This window comes from Oncorhynchus nerka, linkage group LG11 (genome assembly GCF_034236695.1).
Source record: "Oncorhynchus nerka isolate Pitt River linkage group LG11, Oner_Uvic_2.0, whole genome shotgun sequence".
NCBI classification, from domain to species: domain Eukaryota; kingdom Metazoa; phylum Chordata; class Actinopteri; order Salmoniformes; family Salmonidae; genus Oncorhynchus; species Oncorhynchus nerka.
The window spans coordinates 70,198,080-70,222,942 of NC_088406.1; the positions used below are offsets into that span (position 1 = coordinate 70,198,080).

Here is a 24,863-nt window from a genome sequence, read left to right on the forward strand (position 1 = left end):
ATAAAAGTATAGCATTTCATACATTTAGAAAATACTGCTTTGGAGTGATATAGGACTGCACACACACAAAAAAAGGGGGCCAAAGGTGCAACAGATTCCACTATGCAATCTGAAGATATCAGAATAGACACAGCCCTGGCTAGCTTAGCTTCACCAGCAATTGCTGCTAGCTAGATCCATTCCAAAACATGATAGCCCTAAGCTCAGCTGCCTAGCTCTTTCTCCTTTGTGTCTACCCAGAGCTCTGGGGGTTGTGACAGGCCCCTGTCACAACCCCCAATCCCCTCCCCCCTCCACAGGCAGACCATCTGTGAGGCAGGAAAGCAGCCCTGCTTTGTGTGGTTTCCTCTGGCAGAGTGCGCTGTGTGTGTGTGTGTGTCCTGGACTCCACTTCCTCATTCTCAGCGTACTCACTCACTAAAGGTCTCTGCTGCTCTACTACTGCAAAATCAACAGTACTCACTACTTTCCATCGCCACATGCCATGCCTACGTATAAGCTTCAAGCCAGCCAATTGCCCTACAACTAGCCATCCAACTGCCCTGTTAATACAGCGGAGTGTGTGAGAGAGAGCGAGAGGCCGGGCCAGACACTGGTGTGGCATACTGAGGGTCTATTTTTAGCCTTGGTTTGAGCCCTTGTCGCTAGCAAAGCAATCTGCCTCGGCGACGACCTGAAAGGAAAAGACGGAGCAGCGAGGCATCGGAGGTCACTTGACCCAAGAATTGTGAGCGTTATCATCAGTGATATGCGGAATTCAGGACGGAGTGAGCAGTAAGAGGTTGGTCAGGTCTGGGCTGAACTGAAAACAGTTTGCAGCACAGCAGATCTAGAGTATCGGGGAGGGGTTGTTAAGGCTTTAGAGACTGAACTGAGAACAGTTTATAGAGCATCTCTGGGAGGTTTCATTTATGGTGAATCACACAGGTCTGCTTACCTGTCCTTCCTGTTTAGGATGATTATAACATTTGGCATATAAAATGTTCTCTTTCTAAGAAACGCCTGGCTGGTTTGTGTGCATTGTGACGCGTGTATGTTTTGGATGTGTTTTGCATTGCAAATGTTAATCCTTGTGTTAGTGTGTGTGTTGCTCACATCGCATCTCCCCTGCAGTAACATGCGGAACAGCTCCTGTTCTGACCTGTCCTCCTGGTTCTCACCCACCAACACTCAGATAAACACCTCAGATTACAGTCCTGTTTGACCAAACCTTTATAACCTGAGAGCTCACAGCTCCATTAAGGGAAAATGTCTTTCAGCCTCCCTAGGCCTGAAAACAGATAAAGATCCTCAGGCACCTCCTCACGTCACTCACTTTTACAGGGAGGTTTTGGACTGCCACTTTATTATGACCTGCACAAAAAAAGCTTCAACAGTAAATAAAAGGCTAGGAAAGGCCAAAAGAGGGAGGCACTAAATACAGACAGGGAGCATCTCAAATGGCACCCTATTCCCTATATAGTACACTACTTTTAAAACAGGACCCATAGGGCTCTGGTCAAAAGTCGTGCACTATATAGGGAATAGGGTGCCACTTAAGAAGTCTCCCTGAAGAGGCTTATAGAAAGTTGTGAAAGAAAAGATTAGAGGGGGGTCTTCTACTGAACTGGGATTCAGTGCTCTTACCATCCCCAACCCATCTCCGTGTTTAACAGTGGAACTAATGGCTTATCCTTCAGCGACAGTATGCTGGCTTGTGTTTTGAGTTGAGGCGTCAATAAGTTAGAAGGGCAGGGGAGGAAAGCATTAGTCATATCAGCTTCTTGTAAATACCGTGCAAGAGTCTACACATGGCGTAAGCTCTATGGCTGTATTCAAATCTACTGCATTTGAGAACTATTTTGAAGTTGCTGCACTTCATTTCATGAATATTCACCAGGCCTATGGGTAACTTGCTCTGACAGTGTGGAGTATTTTCTGGAGAGAAAAAAAAAGAAAAAAAAAAAAAAAAAAAAAAAAAAAAAAGAGTCCAACAGGGATCCATTGCAGAACAGCGGTTAGCCTAGATGAGTTTCCATGAAAGCCTCGCTCATTCCCATCTGAAACGACACAAATAGAAGCATATCCAGTGATGGTCTTGGACCTGATGTTAATTAACTCAAGGGAGCGGACACAGTTGAATGGCTTGGGTTGCTGCTGTTGTGTGAGAGGGAAGGTCTGTTCCAGAGACATTAGTTCTCAGCATGACAACACTCTGAACGCACTACTCTTGGTAAAAGGTCATGAATTCCATACGGATTTTGCAAGCATTTCGCCAACTCATCTCGTGGACAGACGACGTAAACATAAATGATGCAAAATTTAGCTAAGATTATTAGCCAACATAGTCAGGATGCAGACTGGAGGCTTGAAGAGTGATCGTTGTGTGTGGAAACATTCATCACGCGTCCATAAAGACAACAGTTCTCTCTGTGCCGAGCTCTACGGAGGGGAAGACGAGAGCAACACTAATGAATAACAACGGTGCCTTAACTCAGTCTGTGGAGGTTACTTGTCGCTCTAGGGGCTCCATGTGAGTTTCAGTACGTGTGTGTGCGCGCCTGACAAATAGTATAGGAAGGAGAGAGCTAAAACAAGTGTATGCTCGTGTGTGTAGAGGGAACGAGGGTCCTGTGCTGAGCGAAGGTCAGCCATCTTCCTGCCTATAAAACACAGCCGCAGCCTTGTAGTGAAGCGCCTCGCAGAAATCTTAAATGGAGACTGTTTCACCACATTTCTGCTGACAGGATCCCTCCAGGCTAGGCAGGTCTAACGCAGTGACCCTCCCAGAGGAACACTAATGTATGACAGATAGCTACTAACCTACCTCTCAACCACACACATGAAGCCTGGAACACGTAGGCCACTGCCAAGTCACACGTAAAGTACCACACGCATCCTAAATAAACAGGCCTATTCTCTGTCAACAGAAAAGTTATGAAAACCACAGCACTAAACTATTAAGTGTTTAAAGTTGTGATTTAAGGAGGAGGCTAACGGTGTAAAGTCAATGTTTTCATAAGGCTTACACATAACTTAAGTGTTGTATTGCTAGTGTCATGTGTGGATATTGGACACATTCAGATTTCGCAGAAACACGATATGAACTGTTCAGCGCGGAAAAGACTGAGGCTTAACCGGTTTACTAGTTGCACCAGGCTGACAACTAGTCCAATCTGTAGACCTACGGCCGTGTCTCGGGACTAGTCTAATTGATACAGGCTCGCGCTTCATCAGAGAGTTGTTTTTGTTTACTCACACAGCATCTGGAGGAGGGCAGCTGAGCCAGAGCGGTGGTGAAAATGCTGAACATCCTTGGCTTCTTCCCACCGTGTTATGGGACTGGGGCCAAGCATGCACATATAGGCAACACAACTCAGCCCCTCTGCAGAGAGGTGAGAATGTCTAACGTTATCTGCCATGAAACTCAAAAGAGTTCCTGCCACTGAATTGCAGTCTTACCCAATGTCCTGAACGGGGCTAAAATTAAGTGTAATGGACAAGGCTGCTCAATAGTGACTGCATTGGGCCATCTTGTGGCCAAAACCGGAACTACAGATCCTGTGTTGAGACAATTCACATCCTGATTGCACAACTAAAGTACAACCAATTCACCTCAGCCACCTGGGTTTTCTGTAATCTAACACAGATTGAGCTAAATAAATAATGACAAATGATCGGGAACATCTATTAAAAGGGTATTACTATTTACATTTGTATGTAACCTTTACTTAACTAGGCAAGTCAGATAACAAATTCTTATTTACAATGACGACCTACACCGGCCAAACCTGGACGACGCTGGGCCAATTGTGCGTTGCCCTATCGGACTACCAACTACGGCCGGTTGTGATACAGCCTGGATTCGACCCAGAGCGTCTGTAGTGACGCCTCTAGCACAGAGATGCAGTGCCTTAGACCGCTGCGCCACTCGGGAGCCCCCCTAATGGAGTGAGTGACACCTTTGCCTGCATCTGCTGTGCACTGATCCACAGAAAGGCGTGAATAGCAGTGTGCCAATTAGGACCGTCTTTGTATAGAGCAGCTCAAGCCACAACAAGTGATGCACTTTGTCAGTAACTGGTTAGTCCACATGAGTTCTATTTTCCTAACACGGTGCAGTTCACATGGCTGTCAACCTCAAACTGATGGAATAATGTACAGCTGCCCATATATCATGGGATGGTTTACATATGTAGACCAACTAGGCAATGCAGTCTAGACATGCAGTCTAATATCAACAGTTAGGTCTGGGGCAGTGATGTCGTGGTTAATGCCATTTCACAAAGAGAAAGTTGCAAGAGACATTCACCCTCCACTACACCCCTGGTCTGGGTGCAGCAACAGTCTCACACCTACTACAGTTAATGTAATCAGTCGACAGTATGGTTGTCCTACATTCCTTAGAAGCACCAAACCCCCCAAAAATGGGGCCCAGCCCAGCCACAATCACTCATCATGTTCTTTAGTCTATCATCCATTATCTCCCATACGGACTAGGCCATAGTAAAGTCCACGTGGGGTGTCAGCAGCCCAGCCACATAACCTAAAGCCTGTACTGTAGCGTCCAACCTGTCTCATGCTGACTGTTCAAAGGTGCCCTTTGTGTTCCCACTGGGCCCCGCGGCCAGATGAAAGGCTGGAGAAATACACCTTCGCCTGTTTGTTCGCCACACAGTATTAGTCCATTGTGAGTTAATCAGTGACAGTGTGTGTGGCCCAATGTGTGCACACAGAACAAAAACGATGAGGTGACACCATTCATCCGTATGTGAAGACTCAATAGCGCATTGAAGCCAATTGAAATCTGTTAAGACGGCGTCTCATGAAGACATAACCTGAAACATTTGAGCTACTCCAGGAAGTGACGCTGCTCCCTCTCATCAAGTAACTCAAGTTGAAGACCGACCAGGGTACTGCAGGCTGCCATTAGCAACTAAATTACCCTTATACTTCTGTGTGTGATCAAAACAATTATAATAACTTATTCAAGGACATACATTTGGTGTATTAGAAGCAATTACTGGTACCATGGTCTTCCAAAAATGTTTTTCCACAAAGATGGCATTTTTTCCACATTCACTATATTGGGGAATTAAGTTCTGATAAATGCCTCCTGTACCACTGTTGCCTTGAACTTCCATGGCTTCAATGAGAGGGGGCAGTTGTTCCCTTCTGGTTTGGCCATATATCATTTGAAAATTAAAGAGGACTAAAGATCATATTTAGTTAAGAGTGATTAACACAATGTTTAGCATATTTCTGTAACACAGATTTCCAGTGTTCTACTTGCGACACTCAAGGTGGGGTTGGTCACTAGACTTGTTATGGATTATGCTCATATCGGTTGATAGTGATTGACGCCAGACTGGAGGTACAAGGACACTGATTATTCACGGTTGTATTGATGACCTTCTGTGGACACCGATTCTGTAGCAGCTGACAAAGCCGCTGCCTTGGTTTTGAACTGCGAGCCTCTCGGGCTGGTGTTTCCAGAACATTTGGTGCCATCTGATTAGAAGAAAAAAAAGGGCCCGTTTCCAAGAGGCCAGTTAGACATTCTCTGTGCTGGAGGCGTCTCCGTTACAACTTGTAATAAACCCGATTAACTTGACCTACGACTGCTCCTTTTTGTTCAGCTAGATATTCATTATACCAAACTTCACACAGTACCTGAAATGTACTGCTACACAAACAACTCTACAGAACACTGTAACCAGCTAGTGTACCGTAATAAAAGCTACGTAACAGTCTTATCAAGAACCAGACCACTGGCAACATGTCCCTATCCCAATAGTATAGGCCATCAGTCACATCTCCAGTACTGAAAATAATCTGTAGCTGCATTCTACTTCCAGGGTTAGGAGGACTGGGCGATCTGATACGTTCGTTTATACACCGAATCCAAAACAACTCCATGCAAATTAAATCCAAAAGGTTTCTCCTCAGCTTGAGAACCTTGGGTTGACCTAGCCACGGGACAGCCTAGCCTCCATTCCTCATTTGTTCTGCTATGACTGTTCTCTAATCTGCTCTGATATAAACTAAAGCCATAATGCAGGTCAATTGGATTGATGTTGTTGCGTGTGTTTTGGCTGGCCGGACTGCTCTTCTGATGACATGCGCTGATGTTCTATGGTAAGGGCTCCCACTGGCACATAGGTCTCGTGCCCATCATGTTATTACATCGTCACCTGACCTTAAGAGTTCCATCAATGCATGCTAACCAGTGTTGTTACAGGGATTCCCATCACTTCGCATAGTTTTACCAATGCTTTGATATACTCTGAACAAAAATACATTTTTTAAACGCAACATGCAACAATTTCAACGTTACCGTTCATAAAGGAAGTCAGTTAATTGAAATAAATTAAGCACTAAACCACAGATTTCACAACTGGAAATACAGATACATTTTTTTTTAAGTAGGGGCGTGGATCAGAAAACTAGTCAGTATCTGGTGTGAACACGATTTTGCCTCAAGCACGACATCTTCACAGAGTTGCTTAGGCTGTTGATCGTGGCCTGTGGAATGTTGTCCCACCCCTCAATGGCTGTGTGACGTTGCTGGATATTAGCAGGAACTGCAACACACTGTCGTACACGTGGATCCAGAGCATCTGAAACATGCTCAATGGGTGACGTGTTAGGGGAGTATGCAGACATTTTCAGCTTCAAGGAATTGTGTAGAAATCCTTGCGACATGGGGCTGAGCATTATCATGCTGAAACATGATGACGGCAGATGAATGGCACGACAACGGTATCTCTGTGCATTCAAATTGCAATTGTGTTTGTTGTCCTTAGCTTATGCCTACCCATACCATAACCCCACCATGGGGCACGCTGTTCACAACGTTGACATCAGCAAACCGCTCTCCCACACGATGCCATACACTGTCTGCCATCTGCCTGGTACAGTAGAGACCAGGATTCATCTGTGAAGAGTACACATCTCCAGCGTGCCAGTGGCCCTTGAAGGTGAGCATTTTGTTATTCTAGTCGGTTATGATGCCGAACTGCAGTCAGGTCAAGACCCGGATGAGGACAACAGGCACGCAGATTAGCTTCCCTGAGACGGTTTCTGACAGTTTGTACATAAATTCTTTGGTTGTACAAACCCACAGTTTGGCTGGTCTCAGATGATCCCACAGGTGAAGAAGCCAGATATGGGAGGTCCTGGGCTGGTGTGGTTACATGTGGTCTGCGGTTGAGAGATTGATTGGACGTACTGCCAAATTCTCCAAAACGACATTAGAGGTGGCTTATGGTAGAGAAATTAACATTAAATTCTCTGGCAACAGCTCTGGTGGACATTCCTGCAGTCAGCATTCCAATTGCACACTCCATCAAAACTTGGAGACATCTGTGGCATTGTGTTGTGTGACAACTGCACATTTTAGACTAGCCTTTTATTGTCCCCAGCACAAGGTGCACCTGTGTAATTATCATGCTGTCTAAAATCAGCTTGTTTATATGCCACACCAGTCAGGTGCATGGATTATCTTGGCAAAGGAGAAATGCTCACTAAGAGGGATGTAAACCAATTTGTTCACAACCTTTTAGAGAAATAAGTATTTTGTGCATATGGGAAATTTCCGGGATTCTTTATTTCAGCTCATTAAACATGGGACCAACATTTTTGTTCAGTATACATAGGCCTAGTGTGATGTCATAAGGTGAATGCACCAATTTGTAAGTCGCTCTGGATAAGAGCGTCTGCTAAATGACTTAAATGTAATGTAAATGTAATAGAGCTGGAAATAAATTAGAGGGCATTTTACAGATATTGAGAATTACACTAAAGTAGAGAAATGTGAAGTTTGAAATTAAATAATGCAGCTAATAGGATAAGTCACTTGAAAAATAAATATTAAAATAATTTTTGTTTAATGAACTACTTTACAATATTGTTATGTAGAAAGTAACGCGTTACTATTATACTACTTTGCATTACTTCCATAAAAAAAACAAAATCTCACCATTTGTTTGACAGTCATAGGGAGCAAGGAGAGTGCTCTACCAAAGATGAGTTGCTGCTCCTACCTACAGTGCATCCGGAAAGTATTCAGACCCCTTCACTTTTTCCCACATTGTTACGTTACAGCCTTATTCTGAAATGGATTCAATGTTTTTCCTCAATCTTCACAATACCCCATAATGACAAAGCAAAAACACGTTTAGAATTTCTATAAAATGTATTTAAAAAAGAAAATCCAGAAATGCCTTATTTACATAACTATTCAGACCCTTTATTAGGAGACCCGAAATTGAGCTCAGAGGTGCATCCTGTTTCCGTTGATAATCCTTGAGATATTTACAACTTGATTAAATCGAGTCCACCTTTGGTAAATTCAATTGATTGGACATGATTTGGAAAGACACACACCTGTCTATATAAGGTTGAAGGAATTGTCTGTAGAGCTCTCCTTTGAACAGCCACAGCTGCGTAACCCCTCTAGCGCCAAAGTCAGCGCACTCTCAAATGTTTTTTTGCCATCATTGTAAGCCTGCCACACCCACTATATATGATATGTTTAATAAATGTAAGAATGAGTGTGTTTGTGTAACACGGCGCGTGGGAAGTGTGGAAGAACTCTTATAGAACCAGGGAACAAATCATAATAAATCATTTAGCTCTTTATTTAGCCGTCTTACATATAAAACCTTATTTGTTCATCAAATTGTGAATAACTCACCACAGGTTAATGAGAAGGGTGTGCTTGAAAGGATGCACATAACTCTGCAATGTTATGTTGTATTGGAGAGTCTCAGTCTTAAATCATTTTCCACACACAGTCTGTGCCTGTATTTAGTTTTCATGCTAGCGAGGGCCGAGAATCCACTCTCACATAGGTATGTGGTTGCAAAGGGCATCAGTGTCTTAACAGCCTGATTTGCCAAGGCAGGAAACTCTGAGTGCAGCCCAATCCAGAAATCTGGCAGTGGCTTTGATTACATTTTCACAGAATCGCTTGTTGCAATTTCGATGAGGCGCTCTTCGTCAGATATTGGTAAGTAGACTGGAGGCAGGGCGTGAAAGGGATAACGAATCCAGTTGTCGTCCGTTTCGGGAAAGTACCTGCGTAAATGTGCACCCAGCTCACTCAGGTGCTTCGCTATATCACATTGTCCGTAAGCTTGAGTTGATTTGCACACAAAAGAAAATCATACAATGGATGGAAAGACCTGCGTGTCCTTGTGTTGACCTGCCCTTGTGTTGACCTGCGTGTCCTTGTGTTGACCTGCGTGTCCTTGTGTTGACCTGCGTGTCCTTGTGTTGACCTGTCCTTGTGTTGACCTGTGTCCTTGTGTTGACCTGCGTGTCCTTGTGTTGACCTGCGTGTCCTTGTGTCCTTGTGTGTGACCTGCGTGTCCTTGTGTTGACCTGCGTGTTGTCCTAATGCAGACAGAGAAGATCTCCAGCTTCTTAATCACAGCCTCAATTTTGTCCCGCACATTGGATATAGTTGTGTAGAGTCCCTGTAATCCTAGATTCAGATCATTCAGGCGAGAAAAAACAAAATCACCCAGATAGGCCCGTCGTGTGAGAAACTCATCACGCAAACGGTCAGACAAGTGAAAATTATGGTCAGTAAAATTAAAAACTAAGCTCCTCCCTCAATTAAAAAAAAAAAATGGCGCACTTCTGTACGTTGTAAAAGCGGTACATGGTCGCTGCCCATATCATTGCATAATGCAGAAAATACACGAGAGTTCAGGGGCCTTGCTTTAACAAAGCTGTCAGGTACTTCCCTTGGCAGCAAGATCCTCTCGGGGGATGCTGCAGTGTACCCAAGTGGCGTCAGAAGCAACTGCTTGCACTCACGTTACCACTCCACTATGTCTCTGTCATTTTGTGCCATCAGTACAGATACCAACACATCTTGACCACCAAAGTCCATTTGATGTCACAAAGCTGTCCAGTACTTTAAAAATATCCTCTCCTGTTGTCCTGGTTTCCTGAAGAGGATGCCTTCCTTAAAATTGACCCCCCCCCCCCCCATAAAAGTAACGGACATATACCAGGAGCTGCACCAGGCCCGCCACATCTGTTGACTCATCCAGCTGTAATGCATAGAATTCACTGGCTTGTATGCAAAGCAGTAATTGTTTCAAAAACATCTCCTGCCATGTCACTGATGCGTCGTGAAACAGTGTTGTTTGATGAAGGCATGGTCTGTATAGTTTTTTGGGGCCTTGTCACAGCCAATAGTATGGGGCTTGCCTGTCCTAGCCACTCAGTAGCTCACCACATAAGACACTTTTAGTCTCATTCTTATTAAAATGGTATCTGTTGCTTTTATACATGTCTTACTACTCAGAAGTATTCTTAATTCTTGCTCAAACTCCTGTGGTTTATTCTTCAAATTGGCATGTTCCGTTTCTAAATGTATGCGCAAGAGTGAAGGTTTCATCGAGTTGTGAGACAGTATTTTTGCACATGTAACACACTGTGGCTGAGGAAAGGCACTACTCTCAATATAAGTGAACCCCAAATCAATGTAGTTCTCATCATATTTGCGCCTCTTCAATGGTCAAACGTCCCTGTCTGTTGTTCGGACATTTCCTGGGTAAGGGGGCAGAAGCCCTTCGGGTGCAACAGATTCACAACTGTCAGTGTCCATGATAGATGGGCGAACAACAAATGTAGAATTACTGATGCTAGCATTGGATGTGCTCGTGGAAGCAGAACAACTTGTTGTTGACAGGTGCAGGTATAGTACTGCTGGTAGTAGCAGTACTAACAGTAGAGCTCGTACGCGTCTCTATGGACACGGGCCTTTTTAAAAACCATTTATCTATTTTCGAGATAACGGAAGGAGCAGCAGCTACATTTGGCTACATACAGACTGTTAGTGGAATTCCCGCGAGAGAGTAATGGTTAATGTGATTGGATGTTCATTATTTGACGCGGCATTGCGCGTACCCCTGAGGCAACCCTGACAAAAGAGGGAGAAGGGCCTTGCTCAGGGAGGTCATCAAGAACCCGATGGTCACTGACAGAGCTCCAGAATTCCTCTGTGGAGATCGGAGAACCTTCCAGAAGGACAACCATCCCTGCAGCACTCTACCATAAAGGCCTGATTGGTGCAGTGGCCAGACAGAAGCCACTCCCCAGTAAAACGCACATGACAGCCTGCTTGGAGTTTGCGAAAAGGCACCTAAAGACTCTTAGATTGAAGATTGAACTCTTTGGCCTGAATGCAAAGCGTCACATCTGGAGGAAACCTGGCACCATCCCTACAGTGAAGCATGGTAGTGGCAGCATCATGCTATGGGGATGTTTTTCAGGGACTGGGAGACTAGTCAGGATTGAGGGAAAGATTAACAGAGCAAAGTATAGAGAAATCCTTGATTTAAAAAAAATGTGCTCCAGAGTGCTCTGGGGCAAAGGTTCACCTTCCAACAGGACAACGACAATAAACCCACAGCCAAGGAGTGGCTTCGGGACAAGTCTCTGAATGTCCTTGAGTGGCCCAGCTAGAGCCCAGACTTGAACCCAATCTAACATCTCTGGAGAGACCTGAAAATAGCTGTGCAGCGACGCTCAACATCTAACCTGACAGTGCTTGAGAGGATCTGCAGAGGAAAATGGGAGATACTCCTCAAAGACAAGTGTGTCAAGCTTGTAGCGTGATACCCAAGAAGACTCGAAGGCTGCAATCACTGCCAAAGGTGATTCAACAAAGTACTGAGTAAAGGGTCTGAATACTTATGTAAATATGATACTTCAGTTTTATTTGTAATAAAATGTGGAAAAGGGGGTCTGAACACTTTCCAAATGCACTGTATTTAGTCAAAATCTCACGAGCCGCCAGGTCTGGTTACAGACTAATAGAGATGTATAGAGGGGACCATTTCCACTAGACAGGAAAACCCGCTATGGGCTTTGCCATCACAGAAGGGATCAATGGCAAAGATCAGAGGTGCGCCCTCTATACAATTCTACTGACAGCAGCTGTCATGACATTTCTCCAAACAGCCTCTCAGCTCGCATAAGAACTGAGGAAACAAGTAGAGATCAGATCATGGAAACACACCCGGGTAGAGATCTGATTCCGAAAGTAACGCAGGCATCATTTGATAAATTAACTAACATTGCCCAATTTGAAAATGCGGTACTTCACTCCGTTACTCATAAAAAGCAGTCTGATTACATATAAAAGTAACAGGTTAAGGCATTACCCCAACACGGGTGATTGCTAAAACGGGACAACTGATAGGTAGAGCATTGAAAGTAGTAGTTCATGGAAAAGTAAAAAAGTATGTTATACATTTAATCGTTCAACTCATCGTTAGTGATAATTCAGTCAATTTATCATGATATGGATTTTTGTCCATGTCGCCAAGCAACTGATATATTTTCCCCTCATTCTTTATAGACGGGTTGGCTGTTTAGCAACAAAACCAAAACGTGAGCAACTAAAATCAGGCAAAACAGCCCGGATTGGCTTAGATTAAATAGTGAAGTCTCCAATGTTTATTGAAAACAAATACATTTGCACAATGAGCTAACTTATAGCAAACATATATCCGACTTTCATGTGCACAAACATATAGCTTTGTCCTACCAACATTTTTCCGCATAACTTCCTATTCTCTTCCCAACAGCAGAAATGACAAACATATACAGTAAGAATATTATATACGAATTATCTGCCCATGTAAATTCCCAATTCAAGCCCGCATAGACGTTGCACATTACATACAAAACAGACAAGTGTAGAGAGCGAGAGCCTTGCTATTGGGCGGCGCCGCCGTAGGCAGACCTGGCTCTCAAGACAGGCTGTGCAGACTGCCCACAAAATGGAGGTGGAAACTGTGCTGCACTTCCTACCCTCCTGCCAAATGTATGACCAGACATATTTCCCCTCAGATTACGCAGACACAAAGACTTAGAAAACAAATCCAATTTTGATAACTCCAAATACCAGTGTGCAATCACAGCAGCAGGATTTGTGACCCGTTGTCACAAGAAAAGGGCTACCAGTGAACAAACACCATTGTAAATACAACCCATATGTTTATTTTTCCTTTGGTACATTGTAACACTGTACATAGCCATAATAACACATTTGAAATGTATATTCTTGAAACTTGTGTAAGTGTATTGTTAACTGTTATCCAGTTCACTTGCTTTGGCAATGCCAATAAAGCCCTCTGAATTGAGAGCGCAAAGCACAATCACAAGATGGTGCCGCAAAGCAGGCTATTGGCAAAGTAGCTTGGGTTACACATCTCCATCACAGTCACGTCATTGTTATCAACGTTCCACAGACGCCGCAGCCACATTGAGGTCTAAAAGTAGAACGGGAGCGAATTACTATTTTGCCCAGAGATGTAGTAGATTTCCCAAGTCCCTTGTGCTCAAGTCCAGGGACCAGTGCTCAAGTCAGGCCACTGGGTCCACATGAAGTCAGAACAAATTATTTACCCAGTCAGATATAGCATAGTGGCAAGTAGTCAAATTGTTTGCTATCCCTTTTTCTTTCTGTGCACACCAAAATCTTTTTGCATATAGGCTACTGGTAATTTTAACAGGGCCACGTTCGACTGAAAAAGTATGAACATTGTAGATTGAAATTCAATGTATCAAATCAAATTTCATTTATCACATGCACTGAATAACACTGGTGTAGACGTAACAGTAAAATACTAGCTTACAAACCATTCCCAACGATGCAGAGTAAAAAAAAAAGAATAGTAACTAACAAGGAATAAAATACACAAGAATAGAGCTATATACACAAGGAGTATCAGGTCAATGTACAGAGATCAGAGGTATTAGACATAGATATGTACATTAAGGCAGGGTAGGCATCAGGATAGATAAGAGTCTAATTAAAAAAACAGTAGCAGCAGCAAATGAGTGTAAACGTGTGTATGTTTGTGTTGTGTCGGTGTGAGAATGACCGCATGAGATGGTTTGGGTACCATTAATTGACTATTTAGTAGTCTGGCTATTTAGCGGTCTTATGGTTAGAAGCGGTCTCGGAGCCTATTGGTCCAGGAGACAATGCCCTGATACGGTTTGCCGGACAGTAGCAGAGTGAACAGTCTATGGCTTGGGTGACTGGAGTCTTTGGGAATTTTTCAGGCCTTTCTCTGACACCGCCTGATATATACACTGACCAAAAATATAAATTCAACATGTAAAAGTACTGGTCCCATGTTTCATGAGCTGAAATAAAATATCCCAGAAATGTTCCTTACACACAAAAAGCTTATCTCAAATTGTGCACAAATCTGTTTTCATTTAACCAGCATAATCATTACACAGGTGCACCTTGTACTCGGGACAACAAAAGGCCACGTTAAAATGTGAAGTTGTCACATAACACAAAGAGGTCTCAAGTTGAGGGAGTGTGCAATTGGCATGCTGATTGCAGGAATGTCCACCAGAATTGTTGCCAGAGAATTCTCAACCATACGCCGCCTCCAATGTCATTTTAGAGAATTTGGCATTAGGTCCAACCAGACTCACATCAGCAGACCTCCTGTAATCATGCCAGACCAGGACCTCCACATCCGGCTTCGTCACCTGTGGGATCGTCTGAGACCAGCCACCCTGACAGCTGATGAAACTGAGAACAATTTTTGTCTGTAATAAGCCCCTTTTGTGAGGAAAAACTCATTGACTGGCTGGGCTTGGCTCCCCAGTGGGTCGGCCTATGCCCTTCCAGGCCCATCCATGGCTGCGCCCTTCTAGTCATGTGAAATCCATAGATTAGGGCCTAATGAATTTCTTTCAATTAACTGATTTCCTTATAAGGAACTGTAAAACTCAAAAAAAAAATGTTTTGTTGAAATCATTGCGTTTATATTTTTGTTCAGTATAGATTTCCTGGATGGCAGGGAGCTCAGCCCCAGTAGTCCCAGTGATGTGCTGGGCTGTTCGCGCCACCCTTTATATCACTTTGCGGTCAAGGGCAGTACAATTGCCATACCAAGTGGTGAGGCAGCCATTCAAGGTGCTCTCGATGGCGCAGCTGTAGAACTTTGAGGATCTGAGTGCCCATGCCAAATCTTTCCAGCCTCCTGGGGGGGAAGAGGCGCTGCAGTTCACGCTTCACGACTGCGGGTGTGTGGACTAGAGGTCGACCGATTAATCGGACTGGCCGAGTTTTCATAACAATCGGAAATCGGTATTTTTGAGTGCCGATTTGCCAATTTTTAAAATGTATTTTTATACCTTTTTTAACGAGGCAAGTCAGTTAAGAACACATTCTTATTTTCAATGACGGCCTAGGAACGCTGGGTTAACTGCCTCGTTCAGGGGCAGAACGACAGATTTTCACCTTGTCAGCTCGGGGGATCCAATCTTGCAACCTTATAGTTAACTAGTCCAACGCAATAACGACCTGCCTCTCTCTCGTTGCCTTCTCCAAGGAGACTGCCTGTTACGCGAATGCAGTAAGCCAAGGTAAGTTGCTAGCTAGCATTAAACTTATCTTATAAAAAAAAACAATCATAATCACTAGTTAACTACACATGGTTGATGATATTACTAGATATTATCTAGCGTGTCCAGCGTTGCATATAATCTGACTGAGCATACAAGTAGGCAGAAGCAGGCGCGTAAACGTTCATTCAAACAGCACTTTTGTGCGTTTTGCCAGCAGCTCTTTGTTGTGCGTCAAGCATTGCGCTGTTTATGACTTCAAGCCTATCAACTCCCGAGATGAGGCTGGTGTAACCGAAGTGAAATGGCTAGCTAGTTAGTGCGCGCTAATAGTGTCTCAAACGTCACTCGCTCTGAGCCTTCTAGTAGTTGTTCCCCTTGCTCTGCATGGGTAACGCTGCTTCGATGGTGGCTGTTGTCGTTGTGTTGCTGATTCGAGCGAGGAGAGGGACGGAGGCTATACTGTTACACTGGCAATACTAAAGTGCCTATAAGAACATCCAATAGTCAAAGGTTAATGAAATACAAATGGTATAGAGGGAAATAGTCCTACAATAACTACAACCTAAAACTTTTTACCTGGGCATATTGAAGACTCATGTTAAAAGGAACCACCAGCTTTCATATTTTCTCATGTTCTGAGCAAGGAACTGAAACGTTAGCTTTCTTACATAGCACATATTGCACTTTTACTTTCTTCTCCAACAATTTGTTTTTGCATTATTTAAACCAAATTGAACATGTTTCATTATTTACTTGAGGCTAAATAGATTTTATTTTATTGATGTATTATATTAAGTTAAAATAAGTGTTCATTCAGTATTGTTGTAATTGTCATTATTACAAATAAAGAACTAAAAATAGTCTGATTAATCGGTATCGGCTTTTTTGGTCCTCCAATAATCGGTATCGGCGTTGAAAAATCATAATCGGTCGACCTCTAGTGTGGACCATGTTAAGTCCTTAGCGATATGAACGCCAGGATCTCAACCCACTTCACAACAGCTCCATTGATGTGGATGGGGGCATGCTCTCCCCTTTCTCCTGTAGTCCACAATCAGCTCATTGGTCTTACTGACGTTGAGGGAGAAGTTTTTGTCCTGGTACCACACTGCTAAGCCTGACTTCCTCCCTGTAGGCTGACTCGTCTCCGTCAGTGATCAGGCCGACCACCGTTATATCTTCAGCAAACTTGATAGTGTTGGGAGTCGTGCACGACCACGCAATCGTTGGTGAACAGGAAGTACAGGAGGGGACGAGGCACACACCCCTGAGGGGCCCCGTGCTAAGGGTCAGCCTGGCGGAGGTGTTGTTGCCTACCCTCACCACCTGGGGCCGACACGTCAGGAAGTCCAAGATCCAGTTGCAGAGGGAGGGACTAGTCCCATGGTGGGAGGGCTGAGCGAGACTACAAATTCAAAGATGGCCTACTCTTCTATAGCCTACTCAAGGGAGAGAAAAACACACCTAGACCGTTTTATTATTAATGTGTTTTTTTGGGCTTGTGTTTCTCAACCAGGCAAAGGGTAGCTACTTAAAAAAGGCAGGTTAGTGAAGGTGAAGCGATCGGTCCAAAAACTCTTTCCCAGTCCACTTAGTAAACTGAAATACATTTTTTTGTCAGTTATAGTCTCGTCAATTGCCACTGAAAAATAGTTGTTTGACAAATATTTCAGTCACCATTTGCTGCCAAAATTAACACTAGTAGAAACACCTTTTTGCTAGCCATCAGACCACGCGTATAATTTGTGATGTACAATAGGCTTACCTCGTCATAAATTGAGTAGCACATTTCAGACAATGCGTCTTACAGTGTATAACTCAATCAAGGTGTTACATAGAAAGCCAGCATTCTTCCTAGCGTCATTCTTAGCTCAGGCAGTAGGAAGCTCTCTCATCCATTTATATGCATATGACACGGTCATATACGCAGCTGGCCCATCCCCGGATTTTGTGTTAAATGCTCTACAACAAAGCTTTCTTAGTGTCCAACAAGCTTTCTCTACCCTTAATTTTGTTCTGAACACATCCAAAACAAAGGTCATGTGTTTTGGTAAATAATAATTTTCTTAACTGACTTGCCTAGTTAAATAAAGGTTAAGTAAAATAAATACAAATAAAATTCTTCTTACCATTATTAGAAGAATTATGCTACATTTCCACATTCTAAGTGGGTAGAATGTGGCCGATACAGACATGACTTGATAAACACATCTTCAATAGAACACCTAGATCTAATTGGTGTGTAAATGGAAGCATGTGTAACTCTCCTCAAAATAAATGGCAATATGACGCAAACACTACGAACAGAATAGAGAAGCCACGCCTCGGATCTCAAGGTGTGAGTTCGTGACACACAATATCTACGGTTTTGATAATGGACCAACTGAATAGTTTGACTACCAAAGAATTGCTTTTCTATTGGACTGGTGGAAGGCCTTTGTTCTGTTAACATTGCACAACCAACCCTGCCCCACACCCTTGTCATACCAGCCCTTCAGGTATAGAATTGTGCTTGCGACACCAGAATAGTGGGTTAGATGCCAATGTATGCACGAATGACAAAGTTGCTTTGGATAAAAGTGTCTGCTAAATGACATGTACCAGGATTGACATAAAGGGTTGCCCTATTGCCTAGGGCAAGTGAACTCTGAACAGTGACTCAAGTTGAGCCTCCTCTTAGGTTGCCATATTGATCAGGTGAAACCAAAACTGTAAAAATAATTCCAATAGCCTAACTGATCTTTCTGGTTCCTCACCCCATTGTTTAAGTGAAAGACAGACAATTTATGTCAGTCCGGCAATTTGAGCCTGGTCTGATAATTATTTTTTGCTGATAACTAAAATTCTTTATTCTATCAGGTCTTTGATTCCTCCCTTGTGTCAGTAAAGGGCAGCTAGTATGGCATGTCTGTGTGAATTAACTATTTACATTCTCAGGCAATTGATCATAATCGTCAGGCAGAAAAATTAAAAAGACCTCTGACTTGCCTGAAGGACAAGTGCCTTTCAGACCTTAATGTCAAGCCATGGACACATTATGATCTTTAAAAAAATACATTTGTGAAAGGAACGATGAAGTAACATTCAACTGGAACACCCAGTGAGACATATTTAGAAGAGAAAAAACATTAAATTGATGACAGTTCCTTAACACACGTACCATTCCGATAGGCCTAGCTACATCCTTAATAGGGACGACTACTAGTCTATACAACACAGTACCACCAATCCATACAGTAGCCATCTACCTGGGCTCTAAGGCCTACTACTGTAACTACTCTTTATGGTGAATGTCACAGATTCCTTCTTCATTCCAATTCAAATGCCATAAAACACACAAACCATTCCAAAAGGCTTAGGTCTAAAAAATATATATATACTATGACCCAGCACCTAGTCTAACTGCCTGGATTGGGCTCAGGCCTTACACTACTTACTCTTCATGGCGAATGTCGCTGATGGTCCTGTCTAGGGAGATCATGTCGCTGGCCACCATGTTGAAGCCAAATTCCTTAATGCTGGCCTGGGCGGCCTCGTGGTACTCTGCTCCCAGGACGAACGGCTTCGCCCCCTCCCCAGGCCCATCCTGCACCCCGTGGGGCTCCGGCTCCTTAAGCTCAAAGTTCCCCAGGGTCCCCTTCCTTAGGATGGGTGCCGAGTAGACATTGGTGTGGGGCTTGAAGGTGACATACTGTTTCTGGATGACATTCTGCTGGTTCTGAGCACCGCCGGCTGGTTTGCCAGGAACCAGCTTGTCGTCTCCTCTGTTCTTCTGTCGGATGGAGTCCAGGTCCACCTCGACCCCTTCCACATGGGGCCAGGGGACCACGGGTTTGAACTGGTCAGCAATGTCATTCTTAGGCAAGAGGTTAGGGGCATCTCCCTCCTGTATAGAATCAGAGAGAGATTAGCTAGGCCTATTGCTTTTCCAAGGCCTAAAATGGAGGGTGTGATAAGATTATCAAGCAAGTTTAGCTGACAGCGGTAGCTACTAGCTTTTACAAGGCGTAAAAGGGTTAAACAGATGATGCTATTAATCTAGGTTTGCAGGATCAGTAAAGGTCTTAATCTGCCCTACTTGACAGCTCAATTGGCTAACTAGTCCCCCAGCAATTAGCTTAAAGTCGAATTCCTTCACTGGCCACATTACGCTATGCACATGCGTTTATGATCATGAGGTTCACAATAAACAGTGCTAGGAACATTGCATAGCTAACCAATATAAATTACACGGCATTGTTTGTTTTAACACAGGATCACTTATTCGACAAAGACAATTACAGCTTCGGTGCGAGTCTTGACAGGTGTGAGTTTAGCTTCAGGGATGCATTAACGTAGATGGCTAACTTTCCAGGCATTCGTTTTGCCAGCTGGCTACGTGTCATTTCAACAATGTTTTACACGCTTGGTGGTGTATTTTCATACAATGATAGCTATTGTCGAATTCGTGAGCAACAGGAGACAATTTTAACGAGAGACAGCTACCAGACTAAAGCCTTCCGGGTATATTTGATATTGTCGTCAAAGCAAGCGGACATTCCGGAATGAGTGGGGTTCAATGCAGGAACGCTAGCTAGTTAACCAGACAGCTAATGTTAACTAGTTAACGTTAGATACCAAAATGTATAAGCAAATGGTAGTCAGCAAGACTGTCATCAAGTCCCAGTGACATTTTTGCACTCCAACGTTACAGTGGCTAGCTAAAATAGACCCAAACGCTAACAATCTCCATGACAACGACTCAGATTTGCTTGCTAGCTGACGTTAGCGACTTTAGCAACATGGTTAGGTAACGTTAGCCAGAAATACATGCCAAAAATGTTATAGGATGCATAGCTACAACAAAACACATGAAACATATAAAATGAACGTTTGACCAATAGAAAGCTGGTTGTAATTGAATACTTACCCGTTTAGCAAAGGGATTTTCGTCGTGCTCTATCGGCGAAAGGGAAGACCAAAGCACCACAAGCCCTAAGAATGTGGCAATAACTATTACACTACGAAGAATAAATCCAACTCTTAACCTCATTTTGAAAATAAGACCATCTACGAGGTGCTAGCTAACCTCGTTACTTCGTGGCACCCCTGCCTGCCAAAGCCAGTTCGAATCCCAAATTGAGCCAACTGTGCGCCTCCTGATTTGAATCCCTCTTGTCCGCATGTAACATTATCTGCGCTCTGTCTGTCTGTCACACCGCCCTACTGCGAGCAAAAGTTGTAATATAAGCAGTGGCGACCCGTCATTCAGGGCAGGTGGGGCTCTTTTGAGCTTCATTTTTGTTGTTGTTGGGGGGGGGCTTTCCTGTTTTGCATGTTATTTGGCATTAATACGTGTCACATCAGTTGCAAACAAAGTAAAAAAAATCAAAATATATCATTAGAGTTAATAAAGCAGCATACAAACATGGTCTCTTTTTTGTTTTCTTGACTAAGACAGCTCCAAAATGCAGGTGTTTCAGCCTAGCTCAGTGCTTTCTGTGGTGGGGCAAGCCAGCAGAAAATACGGAGCGTTGCTCAGTGTTCTGTTACTCATGGGGACACTATGTCACCGCCAAGTCTAAGGGCAGAGCTAGAAAATTCAAGCTCCTTGGGTGCTGCCACAGAGTTACATTAGAAGTGCCCATCCAAGAAGGCTGAAGGTCACTGGCCACAGATAAAATTACGTCAAATCACATTATCTACAGTATCTTTGTTTGGACTGATCATGTCAACATCATACTTTCAAAATCTTAGCTATAAGTCATCATCATGAATCAAGTCGGCAATCTACTGGCAAGCCCTGTTTAATACTTGTCATAAGAAGATAAATAATTAAGAGAAAATATAGGTAAAACGTATCGGTGCTCATTGCCCATTGGACATGAACATTACACAACAAGCTGGAAATCGCAAATTCAACATTGAGTGGTTTGGAAGGAATCAGTCGCTAACTGCAAGCATTGCAAAGCAATCAATAGCCTGCTATTTAGTGGAGTGGCTGTGTGGTCCCAAGTCTAAGATTAAGGGTCTATTTTCCTAGTTTAAAATGATAAACATTCAACATTGGCCATGCTGTCAATGAAGCTTGATTTGTGCCGCACAGAAAACAACTGTTAACTGGGAATGGCAAAATCTGACTTTAGTGAGTTCAAGACAATTAGGGACTCGGGGAAAAACGAGCTACAACTGGGAAAATACGTTTAGAACTTTCATCCAACTCGGAATTGTACATTCGGAACTCAGACCTCTTTCTAGAGCTATGACTGAAGATCACTGACGTCATCATGATTCTACCCCCCCCCCCCCCCCCAAGTTCCCAGTTGTCTTGAAAGCACCATAAATCCAGAGAATGCCAGACTTTGAAGACAAGTTTGATGACAAAATTTGCCCACAAAAGACTGATGCGCCACCTTCCTGTTCAAGTGAGCACAGCAAGGTGAGTCCAGAAATGTCTTGTATGCTGCTGAATAAACTATGTAATATGCCAGGGAGATATGTATACTGTAGCTAAGAAAGTAATACTACGTGTTGTGTAGTAAGCTGTTAGTAGCCCATGTGCCTCACCTTAATAATTTGATCTATTTTCACCTCTTCATTTCACCTACTGATCTGACTTGGTGGTGAACATGTAGCCTATAACCTGTTTTTGAGAAATGAAATATTGAATATTGTAAGAGCTTTCATTGTCTGCTTATATGCCCCCTTTATTTATCCTACGGTTCTGACTTGGTGTACAGGGAGAACACTTTAAGAATGGCACATGTTCTGAATTCTGTTGCTGTACATTGGAAAAGTGCTAAACAAATAGATATATTGACTACGTGCGCCCTAGCTCGCTCATTAATATCTTAATCAAAATTACGGATGGCCACTTATCCGCTTGTCATCCTCTTATGCCATAGTTTGTACATCTCAATTGTCAGTCGAAACCACATTAGTTTAAACAAGTCAGCCATATCAGCTATGTTTTTTTTAAAGGCAGTAAATGAGGCTGAATGAACTGTTTCGCTGCCAGACAAGGCTCTGCTGATAGACAGGTGTAGCAGTGGTAAGGTGTTGGGACTGCTGTTGGGACTCTGCTGTTAGGCCCTAACAGTTTGTCACCATTATAGTGCAATTCATGTATTTTTTGTGTGTTGTGTTGTGTAGTGGCTTTGCTGGCATGCATCCCACTTTTTTTTTTTTTGCCCCACTAATATTCACATGCTAAAATCAACACTGAATGTAAGACATGCCTATTATTTCTAGAATGATGCAATCTTATAGAAATTGGAATGCAGGTTGAAAAGGTAGACGGACACACGGATGTGGAGCAATCAAAACCAGGAAGCCACAGGCTTGTTTGATTAGCGGTGCGTATTTTCAAAACTATAAAACATTGCCACATTTCGGTAGGCTATTACCCCAGATACAAGTCTTTGCTATTACAGATAGGTCCTTGATATCCAGGATCCTGGGCCGTCCCAATGATTACATCACCCCATTGAAGATTACATTTCAATGGTTGAGTTCAGGGTTGGGGTTGTTTGGTAAGGGTTGTGGTTATGGTTTAAGGTAGGCATGTCCCAGGATTGCACTAACCATTACAGATTGTTCCATCATGCACAGAACCAACCAGGGGCAACATAACTGAACATGTTGTGAATGCCAACCTCACTGATATGTCACCTAGCTCACCGTCACCATGTTTTGAATAGTGCTGCCTTTTGAAAAATGTTTTTTTTTTGGTAGCTCTGGGGCCTAATGCTTGTTTCAAATATTGACAAGAATTGTGTATTTCAGTCATATACTGCAAGTGATTTTTCATTTTACCCACAACATAACATGCATTCATTTGAGATGTGCAACATTTCAAAAGAATACCTCTGCTGCTCTGCTGCTTACATATCCTGGAGGTGTCAAACTTTGTTGACTCAAGTTCCAGAGATAGAGATAGGTGGAGGCTGCTGAGGGCCGGATGGCTCATAATAATGGCTGGAACAGAGCAAATGGAATGGCATCAATGGGCTCCCGAGTGGCGCTGTGATCTAAGGCACTGTATCTCAGTTCTAGAAGCATCAATACAGACCCTGGTTTGATCCTGGGTTTGATTGGGAGTCCGATAGGGCGGCGCACAATTGTCCCTGCATCGTCCGGGTTAGGGTTTGGTCGGGGTAGGCCGTCATTGTAAATAAGAATTTGTTCTTACCTGGCTTGCCTATTTAAATACTTACTTAAAAAAAATCAAAACACATGGAAACCATTGATTTATTTGATACCATTCCACTAATTCTGCTCCAGCCATTACCACAAGCCCATCCTCCCCAATTAAGGTGCCACCAACCTCCTTTGATAGAGATATACACACACACAATTGACTGGTTCTGACCCATGCTCCTACTTTTTTTAAAGGTATCTGACCAACAGATGAATATCTGTATTCCCAGTCATGTGAAATCCATAGATTAGGGCCTAACAAATGTACTTGAATTGAACAATTTCCTTATATGAACTGTAACTCAGTTTATATAACTGTAAATCATTGAATGTTGAGTTTATATTTTTGTTCAGTATACAATACTCTTACAAACTCTCACATCTGCTCCTGCAACGCCCTCTACTGCTAATCCTGTGTCTCCTTGACCTGCTGCCACTCCCCCAGTACCCTCTCCCCCTCCCTCTCTCTCTGTGTGTGTGTGTGTGTGTGGGCGGAGACAGGTGTGCTGGAGTCAGAGCAGATCCCCACCAGCTGCAACCTGTTCCATAATCAAGACCTCTACAAATAGTCAGCCCAGCCACTTCTACAGTGCCAGATTGTAATCTCTGCTCAGTCAGTCTATGCTTCTAGCCATTTGTTACTTTTAGAGCCAGTTATCCTGCTATGCCTGTTTTCCTTGCCTGATGCTGTTTTCCTCTCCGCTACAGTTCCACCCGCTCTGGTCCCTGTCTCCAGTTCCACGTCTCGTCATCCAGCTACTCCATCCTGGATTCCCCCCCGGACCTGCTTACCCTGTCCCAACCCCTCTCGCTCCAGCCTCAGCCTCAGCCTCCTCACCTGGTTTCCTGAAACCCACCCGATCTTCCCCTGGCATGCACTCCATCTTCCCCCTGTGTTTCAATAAATGCATTGGTTACTTCATCCCAATCTCCTCGTCTGGGTCTGCTCTTGGGTTGCACTCAGCATAACACATATGGCATGAGAGGATGCTAAATGTTAAAATCTATTTTATTCTACTGCCATGTACCCCTGTTCGTATTCTTATCTTTTATTATTCTTATTGTTGCTGCATTTTCGAAGAAGGACCCTAGAATTAAGCATTTCGTTGGACGACGTATACCATGAGTATCCCGTACGTACAACTTAAAACTAGAGGGGATTGAAATTATATTAATACCTTACATCTATTGAAAATGTGCATCTGAAAATACTTTACTTATTGCATTATTAATACCAACCATGGGATATACCCTTTTTGCCAATGTTTGCAACGCTTAATAGCAATAACCTATGTCAG

At 43.4% G+C, this 24,863-nt stretch overlaps 1 protein-coding gene and 1 long non-coding RNA gene across 3 annotated transcripts in view; one reads left to right on the forward strand and one right to left on the reverse strand.

The window, feature by feature from the left end:
• LOC115137490 (N-acetylgalactosaminyltransferase 7-like) overlaps positions 1–20,612 on the reverse strand; it is a 31,198-nt gene extending 10,586 nt beyond the window's left edge. Inside the window, exons 1-2 of one of the 2 annotated variants that reach the window (XM_029673816.2) lie at positions 20,297–20,612; positions 18,825–19,273 (exon numbers count right to left, since the gene is read on the reverse strand). In XM_029673816.2, coding sequence (XP_029529676.1) covers positions 18,825–19,273; positions 20,297–20,419 — 572 coding nt within the window. In that variant the 5' untranslated portion in view covers positions 20,420–20,612. The remainder of the gene's footprint in view (positions 1–18,824; positions 19,274–20,296) is intronic. The other variant, XM_029673815.2, reaches the window with a different exon arrangement.
• On the forward strand, positions 353–24,493 carry LOC115137493 (uncharacterized). The gene is made up of 2 exons (XR_003864809.2): positions 353–781; positions 24,274–24,493. It is a non-coding gene; the product is annotated as an uncharacterized LOC115137493 (long non-coding RNA).
• Positions 24,494–24,863: the final 370 nt, after the last annotated feature.